At 44.1% G+C, this 12,339-nt stretch overlaps 4 protein-coding genes across 5 annotated transcripts in view; 3 read left to right on the top strand and 1 right to left on the bottom strand.

The window, feature by feature from the left end:
• The window catches only part of LOC126556186 (mitochondrial genome maintenance exonuclease 1-like), a 306,337-nt gene that overhangs the window by 30,782 nt on the left and 263,216 nt on the right, over window positions 1-12,339 (bottom strand). The window lies entirely within an intron of this gene.
• Window positions 1-12,339, top strand: part of LOC126567431 (protein LTV1 homolog) — a 255,962-nt gene that overhangs the window by 17,168 nt on the left and 226,455 nt on the right. The window lies entirely within an intron of this gene.
• Window positions 2,406-2,998, top strand: LOC126556375 (ORM1-like protein). Its single transcript, XM_050211640.1, has 3 exons — window positions 2,406-2,578; window positions 2,642-2,793; window positions 2,863-2,998. Exons 1-3 carry the CDS (start codon window positions 2,408-2,410, stop codon window positions 2,996-2,998), a joined length of 459 nt encoding a protein of 152 aa, XP_050067597.1. The 5' UTR covers window positions 2,406-2,407.
• On the top strand, window positions 10,418-11,403 carry LOC126556260 (transcriptional activator protein Pur-alpha). Its single transcript, XM_050211492.1, has one exon. The coding sequence runs from the start codon at window positions 10,556-10,558 to the stop codon at window positions 11,399-11,401; it is 846 nt and encodes a 281-aa protein (XP_050067449.1). The 5' UTR covers window positions 10,418-10,555; the 3' UTR covers window positions 11,402-11,403.

The following is a 12,339-nucleotide window of genomic DNA, read 5'->3' on the forward strand; positions in this document are numbered from 1 at the left end:
CCAACAAGCCAAGTGATTGGTTATTTGAGGTAGTTTTGCCCTTTCTTCCACTGAACCCGCTGAAAGTACGGATAACAAAGAGGATTAAGATTGTAACTGTTATCTAGTGAAGTATTATTATTGGTTTACAGCACAAACTGTTAGATTTTACGTACTGTGATGAAAAGCACAAATTATTTACCCCCAAAAAGCCATGCTTCCGACCTATGATTTACTATGATAATTGCAATGCCTAGAGAACGTATTTGTAACCACCGAACTTTGTAAGCTTTTTGCCGCTATGTGTTTGAAAAAACTAAGGGAAAACAATCCTTAAAACGGGTAATTTATGCCATAGCAAATCCCTATATTTTACTCCACATCATTGCTGAGCTGTGTCAAAGCCAAATAATAGATGATTGCTTTCGATGGTCGCCTTCCGTTTTCCACTACTTTGTTGGCAATGAAATCTTGAGTTTTTTTTTCTATAGAAAACTATACTATAAACACTGGAACACACATTCGTACACCGGTAGCGAATCAAGCCGTAATCGGCAGTATGTATATTTAACAATGACCTATAGTAGAAATTAATGCACAGTCAATGAAGAGTACATATTCATATTACCAAACTTATGGAATTACGCGATAAGATAAATCACCAAAACCGTCGTTAGTAAGCTATTTATTCGCATTCCGTATTTCCAGTACACTTCAGCAGAAGACACTCGGAATGTAGAAAAATTATAAGAACAGAATACCACCATTTCCGGACCATACGAAAACCATACTTTAGTACAATTGGGTACTGATTGAGAACCAGCGGGAAAGCACTCACATTGTACATCCATCAAGTATATACACACACACTAGTTCAATTAGTAGCGGCGACTACCGATCCGTTTCTATTGGGGTTTTTTTTTCGTAAAATGTTTTTATTTATCACAAAACAAAAAAAAAACTTGCAACGTGTATGCAAACTATACATGCTTTACAACGTATAAAACTAAACAGAAACAGATATTGAACAAATATAAACGTAACTAATCACACAAAACCACCATAAGAACAATAAAGTATACACACATATGACGAATTTAACTAAATCTCTTATTCGTAGTGCATTATTTCTTTGATGTTTATTTGGACTTATTTGTCTGTTTCCGGTTTTTCTGTCCATGTCCACGACTTAAACAAATTTTAAAGTTTAGGTTGTCCGATGTTATTCTTTTGACGAAACCAGCTTACCAACATAGATAGGATTGAACTATGAAACACGGCACGGCTAGTACGGCTGTTGAGGGCCGCTATGGACTATGAACGATTCTCACCGGGTCTGAGGCAAGGGGACGGACTCTCCTGTCTGGACTGAAACGCGAGGCCAATAAAATTGAATAGATGATCAATGCGACGAAGCCAAAATACCTGCCTATCTGCTGGAGGATCTGACCGTGATAGAGCCCAGATTCAGAAGCAGACTATCAGTTGACGGCGATGATCTTGAGGTGGTAGAGGTAATTCTGCTACCTTGGTACGATCGTAACTTCGGACAACAACGTAAGCAGCGAAATCCGAAGACGCATTGTTTAGGGGAATCGTGCCTACTACGGACTCCACAAACTCCTGCGATCCAGAAGACTCCAACAACACACGAAATGCACGATTTACCGCACCTTGATACGTCCGGCAGTCCTCTACGGGCACGAGTCTTGGACTATGCTGACGGAGGACACCAATGCACTCGCCATTTTCGAATGGCGGGTGCGATATCCTGATGTTGGCTGGGGCACGTAATGAAGATGCCAGATTAATGCCCCACCAGGAAGGTGCTCGTTAGCGTTCTGCACGAATCGTAATGGAGCACAGCTTGTAAGTTTGATGGATCAAGTGGAGTCAAACCTGTTGGAGAACAGATGTATCCTGGGATGGAGGACTGCAGCCCTAGACTGAGTTTTCTACAAACAGATTGGCGAAGAAAAAGAAGAACCAGTTCACCGATGCCCGACGAGTTAGTGCGATCGTCAATGTGGCGGAAAAAAGTCCAGAGTACTATGTTTCTACACAGAAGATTCTCAATCCAATGATGTCAGCAGCATATAGCAGGTTCTGCATTGAATTTTAGAAGATGGTGGTCAATTATGCCATCTCCGAATCTGTGATGGTTCATTCTACCGCCAGAATGAAGAGAATACTAATGTGCCCATTTCCCTTATATAGGCACTCTGAGGTTCAAAAACATCCCAACGGTTTTTTTTAAAACGCGCTACAGTAGAGCTCCTGCTTCACCCGACAACGCAGAGCTCGTAATCAGTAGAGTACACCCTTACCTTGAACGAAAGGCAAATAAATAAACAAACAAACGTCAGCTGGTAATTTGTTGCATCTGGACAATATTTGGTTACACTCGCTCGAAACGACCAAACGCAAAATGATTGCCGGTGGAAATGGCGATCCCAATCCCAACTCATCCTGGCTCGATTCACGCGGTTTGTGGCTAGCGTACGTGCTGGGTATTACTATCTTTCATCTCGTGCTACTGTCGATACCGTTCGTGCAGATTCCGTACGCCTGGACCATTACAAACATCTCCCACAATATGGTAACGTTTCTGGTGGTGCTTGTAACGAAACTAAATAATATAATCTCGTTGTTCAATACACAGGCTCACCTATACTTTCTGCATCTGATCAAAGGCGCACCATGGATGAGTATCGATGCGGGTGAAAATCGTAAATACACGCACTGGGAACAGATCAACTGCGGGGAGCAGTTCACGACGACGAGAAAGTTTCTTACTACTGCTCCAATCATCCTGTAAGTATTCGTAACGAAACTGTTACAGTATGTTTGTGAATCGATTCATATAGCTTGTGTTCCTTTCAGATTTCTTCTCACGTGTCTCTACACCCGGAACGACATCGATCATTTTACTGTAAACTTTATCTCACTAGTAGTGGTTCTCGTACCCAAGCTACCGCAATTCCATGGCGTACGATTGTTTGGCATTAACAAGTACTAAGTCGGTAGGTGTTAGGGCTGTCATATTCCGATCAGCTGACCTGTGGAAGAATAGCTTTTGAAGGTCTCGCCCAGTCCTACTTGTCCTGGAATTATCCGCATGTGAGACGTTTATTAGCATTGTAACCGATTGGACTTTAAATCCTGCGTTTACATCCTCATCGTGGATGCAAAAGACTATAGAAAGTAAGCAAGAGTTTTACTCTTTAAAAAAAAGTGACAGAAACATACGAATGTTAACAGAATCTTTGTTTTTTTTTCCGCGAGATCTGCCTATTCCGATGTGATGTGTATTGTGTATATTGAAATAAAATAGGTCAGTTTGTGACGAATTAAACCAGCTGTTGTATCAATTAAAAATGAATTCAATGTTAAAAGACAGACACATCTCTGCGCTTAACCACGCCAATTCGAACCATATTTCTAATTCTTCTTGGCTTAACGACCTACTAGAGGTCACGCCGGTAATCGATTGGATTACTAGACACTGCTAGTACTATGTAGTTGGATAGTCAGCCCTCACTACGGATCCAGACGGGATTTGAATCTCGTTCCTGCCGTGCATCATCGCCGGGCCGCCCTACACGTACCATACAGGATGGGGAAAAATACATGTCGCAAGCGGTAATGTTGCGTCGCTTTTTGGAGGGAGGACGAATCGTATTTTGCAACATTATGCTCCTTCTGAACGCGTGGAAACAAAGGCAATTCTTGGTCGCGCTTAGTATAGTAGTTTTGTTGTGTCCAATAAGCTCGCGCTCTTCCAACATTTGCCTGTAGTACGTGTAGTATACAGCATTGCATATTTGTTTCAACACTCTCTTTCTCGCTCTCTTCTAAACTATTCGCTCTTTGTAATATTCTCTCTCCCTCTCTCTGTCGCTCTCTTTTTCTCTTTGTCTGCCACATACGCAAATCTTACATATGGTCGGACTAGAAAAGTGTTTCGTTTCGTATTAGGTCAGTTTCTGAAACGGGGTTCCCTATGGGGTGCATTGCCCAAGGACGAGCCTCTAACACGGTTCGACCATTATTATCGATGGTTAAGTTTTCGAACGAACGAACCATTAATTGGGGGAGTTATTTTTAAAACTCTTCATTCAACGAAGAAGAAAGGAAGGAAGATCAAATTTTCTCTCTAAAAAGTTTTGTAATGACATTGACCAGAGCAACGCCGTGCGTCGCAGTTCGTTGACCCCGTTAGCTTCAGCTGCTCTTGATACATCAGGGGGATGATGAAGATGAAAGGGGGGGGGGGGGGGGGGGTAGACGGGGTAGTAAAATAAGGGCATTGTGCTGTTTCAACTTTCCACCAATCGGTCTATCTTTCTCTTTCCCATACCCGAACCATCGAATTGTGGGTGGTGCGCACGCACACAAACCCACGGAAATGGTGGGCGACTGTTGGGAAACCCATTGGTAGGACAGTCGGGAGTTGTTTCAAAAAAAAAAAAAACCATCGATGGGAAAAGCTCGCACGCAAAACTCTACCGCACCTGAATGTGGTTAGGTATTAGGGGGGTTTTTTTTTGGGGAGGTAATTCCTCTGTTGGTCGGTTGGTTGGTTGTTGCGGTAGGCAACGATCAACCATCCAAGAGGCGACACGGGACCGTTGGACGGTTTATCTTGCCACCAGCCATGCCGGCCAGACAGAGCAAGAGGATACGGTGTTTGACGCGACGGTTCCAGTTGAATTAGGGATAAGAAACAGACACACACACACACACACACACACACACACACACACACACACACACACACACACACAATAAGTGTGTGACGCGTGATCTTCCTTACTGGCGTTATCGAAGCCGTACGCATGTGAAGCGTAAGGCGGATAATTTTGAACGGTTTATAGTCGATCGAAACTCGTTGCAAGATGGCGGAAAAGGACATGTTTTTTTTACAATATCTAATATCTAATAATTTTCTTCGGGTTGATTAGTGGAACCTTTCGCTTGTTTGCATTATCCTGCACAGTGTGTCATTCACATGACATGTCCATCACCCTTTCTCGCACAACCCTTGACGGCATAACTACTATCGCAAGTAGTCGAAAAACTTCGTCCAACCGTCCCTCCTCCCCCCTCCCCTCCCACCTTACCTGATGAACCAACCATCTGTTCACTCGGTTACCTTGGCTCGGGAGAACTAGGTGATTGTTTGCTTCGTTACATTGCACGTGCGATGTCGTCATTTGATTATAGTATTTTCCGCCAAGTCGCCACCATCAGGATACATTTTTGGTCCGCTCCGGTGCAACAAAGTCGGTGGCTCTCGGAGTCCTCTGTGAGCAACGGAGAGTCGCGGGCCTGCCTTGCTGCTACTGCTGTTCGACCCGTAAGGAGCCAACCGGATTTGGTTCCAGCACTCTCGCAGTAGTCGCTCGGAACGTTCGGCGCACGGTAAAGACATTGTGTGTTCTTGCCTGTGGACAACGCGGTACACTAGTTGTGCTGGGCAGTGGTACTACCGTACTGCTGGCAAGCTGCAAAAGTAAGCGCATCACAACCGCCATTTGTCATTTCATTTTCTGTGTGGAAAACGGCTATGAAACAGCTTTTTTGAAGGATCTATCCAGCAGATGAAAAAAAAAAATATGCCGATGGAGGCGCATGGTGTGCGTGCTTGCGCATGTGAGTGTGTTATATGTGCAACGATGCGGACCCTACGCTCACACCGTTATACATAATGTACGTTCAGTGTTTAGTGTAAAGGAATCCTTCTAATCCTGTGCCTTTGAAGAAAATGGTGTGCTTGGGGAATTTGGGGAAAAGTTGTGTCCATCGAGTTGCCTTTTCGGACTTTTCTAATAGGGCCATAGTTAAGTGGAAAGTAAAATCTGTTTCCTATTGAACCCACCGACAGAACGCTGTTCCGTGTCCTTACGGTCTGCAGAAACGTTCCAAGGAATGTTTCCTTCCAGCAAATCATTCGTTTGTGGCTCAGTGTGTGAAGTTATGAAATGATGTCTTACAAGCAAGACACACACAAAAAAGTTCCTTCCATGCCAGTCCTTCTTCTTTGCAGTCGATGACATTTTTCTTCTTCTTCTGCTACAGTCTATTCTCGGTTGGTTTCGGCTCTCGGGGAACTAGAGCTCTCTGCACCGAGCGCAGCTTCGCTCGATTGAGCTGCTTCTCACGTTTGCCCGTGTTTGGAGGATATTCATTGTAGATCTTGACTCTCCATCCAACATCGACACGCAACATCGATGTGCTGCAAGACAAGGATAAAGATTCTATGGTTATTCCGTGCAACGTCGGTTGGCCATATGATGAGCATGTGAATATTTAGTTTTTTGTTGTTGTTCGCTGAGGAAGCAATGTCATTTATAGCAGTCAAAGTGAGGAGTGTGCGTCCAGTGTACAACAGGCTCGGTTCATATGGGATGGAAATAATTTTCTGTGTACTTCAGGTAGAAAACAACATTTTGGGGTAGTTTTGTGAACAAACGATCGAATGTGTTCAATACTAATTTAACCCTCATCCTATGGACTGTTTAGTAATCGAAGAAGCATCTCCATTAGCTGTTCAAATTATTGGTGACATAGCGATAAGGACTCGCGTAGCTGGTCGGTATCGATTTCATTGCTGCATCCATTCTCTGCCAACAGTGTGTTAAACAGTGTCTGTCCAAAAGCATTAAACATTGAACAAAACAACACCAGTGGGCTTAGTCCTATTTGTTTTTTGCTACCAAAAAAGTCTCCGGCGCAGCATTCAAGCATGGCAGTCGGATGCATGAACGGATGAAGTTCTCTCCAGGACTATTTTTTTTCTTTCTTTAATTTTGCATTCCAGTATGAGAACATACATACTTGAGAAGCAAGCAAGAGCCTATTCGGTTCGTGACATTGAATGTATAATTAAAATCAGTATCATATCGATTTTTCTCCTGGACTGTAGCATTTATTGCACTCTTCTTTTCTCGACAATTGATTGCGACATACTGTCCGTTTATAGTTCAGCAGCTCCACAAGACCTCATAAAACTGCACACAAAAGTGTTTTAATCGTGTGGCAAATGAAAAATAGTTTAACGTTACAGCGTGATTAGAATCATTCGTATGGCTTCGAATCGAACAGCGATTGTTTGTTGTTGTTCCTTGTATTAATCCCTTCCTAAAGGCCAAAGTCATAAGGCTAATGGCATCGTTACTGAGCATTAACCTTAAGATCGTTCACCTTATTGATGATCCATGATCCTAATGCCTTGATACGACTGTGTGTGCCCCGATGTGCGCTTTGCACACAATGTTGATGGAGACTCCTGGTACGTTTTAAAAATGTTGGCAATAGTAATGGCGTTTGCTACAAATACAAAGGAGGAGGATCGAGGATAACAATTTGCTCAGCATGATTATTATTTTCGTTAATAAGGGAAACATGTTAACAGAAATATATCCTTGAAGATTTGGAGAAAATTTTGAATATTTTTCTTCTCCTCCACCAGCAATAAAAGAGAGGAATAGAACGACGGAGAGGGTGAGAGAGTGCGTAACAAAGAAATGCATAGAATTCGAGCGAGAGATATCTCTTTTCATCCCCCGATGCGCTCTCGAACACAGTTTCGCGCTCGCTCTTTCTCTGCCTTCATTTCACTTTGACAGTTGTGACTTTTCTTGAGGCCGAAAATTTACCAATCCGTCAGAGTGTTTGGTGGTCGTTTGGCAAGCAATAAGTGTTGGTTTTTGATGTGGGAAAAAGCGTTTAACGCCTTTGCTAATTCCTTCTTTTCCGTGCTATTGTTATAGGTGTGTTGTTGTTAAATCGGTGTTGCTGGAAAGATTAAAGCCTACAGCGACCTCAGCGTAAAGGAGAAGCAGCGCCCCGTGGCGGGTCGTGTGTGGCTGCGGCAAAAAAAAGGTCGCTATCGCTAAACTATCCCCACCGGAGCAGTAGCACCAGCAGCAGCAGCGCACCAGGCGCATAGGCGAATTCAGCTGATCTGCAACAATTCGGTATGTTTTACCCCAACGTACAGCGATAAGTTAAGTGTTGGTAGGGAAAACCTGAGGAAAGCGGAAAGCCTCCGATTGCTGATCTCGTCATCGGCGAAAGCGGCAATAAGTTGGGTCGGAAAAGGATTATGTTTCTCAGGAAGGGTGGCTTTTTTTGTGTGTGAAAATGTGGAAAAGTTTAGCATAAAAGATGGCACAAGGAGAAGAAAAAAAATCGTAACAGTGCTGTCTGCTGTGGGGTTGTGTTTTCGGACGGGAGAACGAGAGAGAGAAAAACCGTGAGAGTGGCGAGAGAATAATTGACGGCGGTGGCAGCTGTATCGAAATGTGCGTTTCCCTTCGTGCTTGTGAAAGTGTGTGTGTGCGTGCGTGCGCGTGTTGGTACACGAAGGTGACTGTCGCCATGCAAGCGCTGCTGTAATGCAATGCCTGAGCATTTGAAATGCTTTGAGTGAAGGAAAAAGTGCGTAAACGAGAATATCCGTAAGAGAGCGAGAGAGAGGGAGAGAATGTGAGAGGGAAGAAGGTATCGCGTGTGTGTGTGTATTCATTCAGTTGTATGCGTGTCAGGTCTGTGTAACGCAGATGATCGCGCTGTCGACTATATACAGTCATGTAGTGTGAGGAAAAAAAGCGAATCAACGTTTTGGGTTGTCGTCAGCCGTCATCTTGGCAGCAAAACTAGCACTTTTGACAGTACCAACACTCGGCGCGGTAATTAGTTTTGATACCGTTTTGGTGGCAATATCGACCGTTTTTTGGATAGTTCTGGTGAAAAAATATTGAAGAGATGAAGTAATCCGTGTCTCGGTTGAGAGTTGGGTGTTTCAGGTATGTGTTAAAAAGTGCTCCAAAAAATTGCAATTTTGAGCTCGTTTCATAATGCCTGAATCGAGATGTGTTTAGTGCGTTGAAATAGAGAAATCCTACCAACATTCAAACAGTCCGTTGAATCCCACTACATTGAATCGGACATTCTGGATGCGATACCTGCTGCGTCGAGAACGTCCAAGAGTCACGCACACTGCAGTGGAATGTTTGCCTTCGCATAAGGATGCTGCTGCGTCTGCGACGTTTTGGTCCAATGCTGCAAACAATCCGAATGTTGAAATTATTCTCCTGTGCTTCTTCTACACGTACAAAACCAGTGCCAGTGCGAAAAAAGCGTGCATTATAGGCGTGAAGTGTCACCGGTGTGGACAGGGCAAAAAAAAGACACATCATCATAATCATCAGTATTGAACCGAGGGAAACGGCAACGTCGTTGGGACCAACGAATATGAGCAAACGAATCTTGAAATCTAGTTAGAAACTTGAACCCAGTCGCTTTATGTATCCGAAATCCAATTCGCAATTAATGTTGCCCATCGTGAATGTGAATCAAGGGCACACGACAGTGGTTATGTGTATCAGAGTGGACCTAGCCGTCAGGTGTGAAAAGTGTGCGCGCTTGTTTGAATATGTGCCGCTTTTTCAACATAACACAGCTGAAGTGTGTACACGTACACGCTCATGTACATCTGTGTTTGGCTTCTATTTGACTCTCCACAGTGGCGCGTATGGATGTGATTCAGTTAATCCCAGGGAGCCGTGCACATTTTTAGGACCTAATGTTTGGGATGGGGCAAGGAACAACCTTTCGAAAATATTCCTTATTTATTGGAATTTCTATACTTTTTTCTCCCTTTTTCATGGTTCTTGCTGAACGTATGCTGCTACAACAACGTATTGCTTGGATTGGTTAACATCTGGTCACTTGGTAACATACATGCCAACTTCGTTTCTTTTTTAATGGAAATTCATCCCAATGCTGTAATGACTTCAACCGGACGTCATCGATAACAACTGGAACCCGGAACGTATGTTACCATCCTGGAGATATTCTGATTCATTTGAACATCGTTATCACACTATTAACATACATTTTAGGCTTTAGTAGAGCGAGAGAGAAAGAGAGTAACACGCCCGTGGATAATTACTTTGAATGCTGCAAAACCACATCTTCACCAATGCGTGGCGTACAGCGTCCAGCAGATGACCAATAGCATCGGAGGAGGAATGTGTAGCGTTGCGCATTGAGGAAGTGTACGGCAGATGTAACAACGTTGAATACCGATTCGGTGCTGCAGGAGTGGAAGATACACGTGCGGGTGCTGGTGCGCGCTGCAGACCGTTGGATGCTGTAAGCCGGGCCGGGTGGACGGTATATGTCGGAGGAGGCCGGCGGAGGCATAGGATCGGGAGGAATCGCTAGACGTCCCATAAGAAGACAACACAATACTTACACTTACGCACAAGGCAGGTCAGGGGCCAGCAAAGCTCATACAACAACGATCGACGCTGCACTGCAGGCGCGTATCCACACACATACGAACAAATTCGATCCAGTGGTTCGTTTGCGTGCGAGCGGCTGGCGGTACGTCCGAAGCGGGAAGGTGGTCGTGGTAGACCGTTAGTAGTAGTAGTACCTTCAGAGGACTACTGCTAGTACACAGGGGCCTTATCCCTGTCACTTTTCTTGTTTTCCCGGTTCCAAAGCGGCATAGAAAATAAACTTTAATCTGACTCTCGGTTGGTTCGGTGGCACCTCGGAAATGTCCGACACTGGTAGTGGACACGACGGAGGCGCCCAAAAGGACTATTCACAGAAGATGGACGGTGGCGGTGTGCTGGGCGGTGGTGGCAGCGGCGACTTCGACTCTGGCCAGCAAAGCCAACAAACGGAGCAGGAGCTTGCCACGAAGATGCTGCAGATCCAGTCGAAGCGCTTCTACCTGGACGTGAAGCAGAATCGGCGCGGTCGGTTCATCAAGGTGGCAGAAATCGGTGCGGACGGGCGGCGCAGTCAGATCTTTCTCGCCCTGTCGACCGCGGCCGAGTTCCGGGACCATCTGTCGACCTTCAGCGATTACTACGCATCGCTGGGCCCGCCGAACCCGGACAACGTGCCCGAGGACGGTAAGCTAAAGTCGGAGATGATGATCAAGGACAACCGGCGGTACTACCTGGACCTGAAGGAGAACGTGCGGGGCCGGTTTCTGCGCGTGTCGCAAACGATTACGCGCGGCGGTCCACGCTCGCAGATCGCCATCCCGGCGCAGGGCATGATCGAGTTCCGCGATGCACTAACCGACCTGCTCGAGGAGTTCGGTACGAACGACGGTGGCTACAAGGGCGAGCTGCCCGAGGGTCGCCATATGCGGGTCGATAACAAAAATTTCTACTTCGACATCGGACAGAATAGCCGGGGAATATATATGCGCGTGTCGGAGGTTAAAAGCAACTTCCGCACCGCGATTACGGTGCCGGAAAAGTGCTGGCCACGGTTCCGCGACATCCTCAACGATTACTGTGACAAAATGAAGAAAACGTCCGAGTCAACTACTTCTTCAATCACTGCCGATAATACTTTACAAAAGCAAACATCAAATAATATGTAAAATTTTGCGTTACGAAAAAAAAAACAAACAAACAAAATAAAACAAAACAACAAGTGAACAAGCAAGGGAAGGAACATGGTAGAAAGCAAATCCCCAACTGCGAGACAAAGAGAGAAACCGAATACAAAACCACATTCAAATACAACAGCAAACACATAAGATAGTGAAAGAGAAAGGTAAAAGAGAAACAGACAGAAAGAGAGTAATATAAAAAAACACACACAAAAACAAATAATAATAAAGATTATAATAATGATAAATCGTAGATCAACTAGTGATGAGAGCAGATCATGGAAAATGGATTAAAAATCGAACACAAAAAAAGAAAGCATAATACACACACACACACTCTCTCTCTCTCTCTCTCTCTGATGATGAGCAGATAAATAATAAAAAACGGATACAAAACAAAACAAAAAAAAAAGAAAACATACAGTTGGGAATATTTAGAGTGGTGGAGCAAAACAAAACAAAACAAAAAAATCAGTTAAAATCTAGGACAAACGAATTGGTTGGTTTGTAGTTTGAAGCTAAATTTGAAAAAAAAATATGGTGGCGGTTGGAAGGTAGTTTGCGTGGAAACTTTAAACGGCAGCAACAACAAGAAAGCGCATATTATAAAGCAAGCAAGAGGTGTAACACAGATATGGTGTAGTTCGGGAAATGGTCGCAAATGAAGCAAAAAAAAAAAAAAAAATGGGACGGAGATACAGTTTGGTAATGTGGAAGATAATGCTAGCTACATACATTGCTCCATGCTCTCCCACATTATGTTTCGTTTTCATTGTTCTTAGGCTTTTGTTTTGTAAGATTTGTTTATTTTTGTTTGCGTCTGTTAATTTGTTTAGTTTTTTTTGTTTGTTTTCTAATTTACTTATTTCTCATGCTATAAAATGCAAGAACAACGTGGCAGATAAGCTATAGTAAGCAGAAAGGAC

This window comes from Anopheles maculipalpis, chromosome 2RL, assembly GCF_943734695.1.
Source record: "Anopheles maculipalpis chromosome 2RL, idAnoMacuDA_375_x, whole genome shotgun sequence".
Classification (NCBI taxonomy): domain Eukaryota; kingdom Metazoa; phylum Arthropoda; class Insecta; order Diptera; family Culicidae; genus Anopheles; species Anopheles maculipalpis.

Excerpts from the sequence above, each read along its gene's own strand:
- LOC126556375 (XM_050211640.1), top strand. The coding sequence starts at position 2,408 with ATGATTGCCGGTGGAAATGGCGATCCCAATCCCAACTCATCCTGGCTC. Across the intron at positions 2,579-2,641 it reads CAAACATCTCCCACAATATG|GCTCACCTATACTTTCTGCA; the intron begins GTAACGTTTCTG and ends TTCAATACACAG. Across the intron at positions 2,794-2,862 it reads ACTACTGCTCCAATCATCCT|ATTTCTTCTCACGTGTCTCT; the intron begins GTAAGTATTCGT and ends TGTTCCTTTCAG.
- LOC126556260 (XM_050211492.1), top strand. The coding sequence starts at position 10,556 with ATGTCCGACACTGGTAGTGGACACGACGGAGGCGCCCAAAAGGACTAT.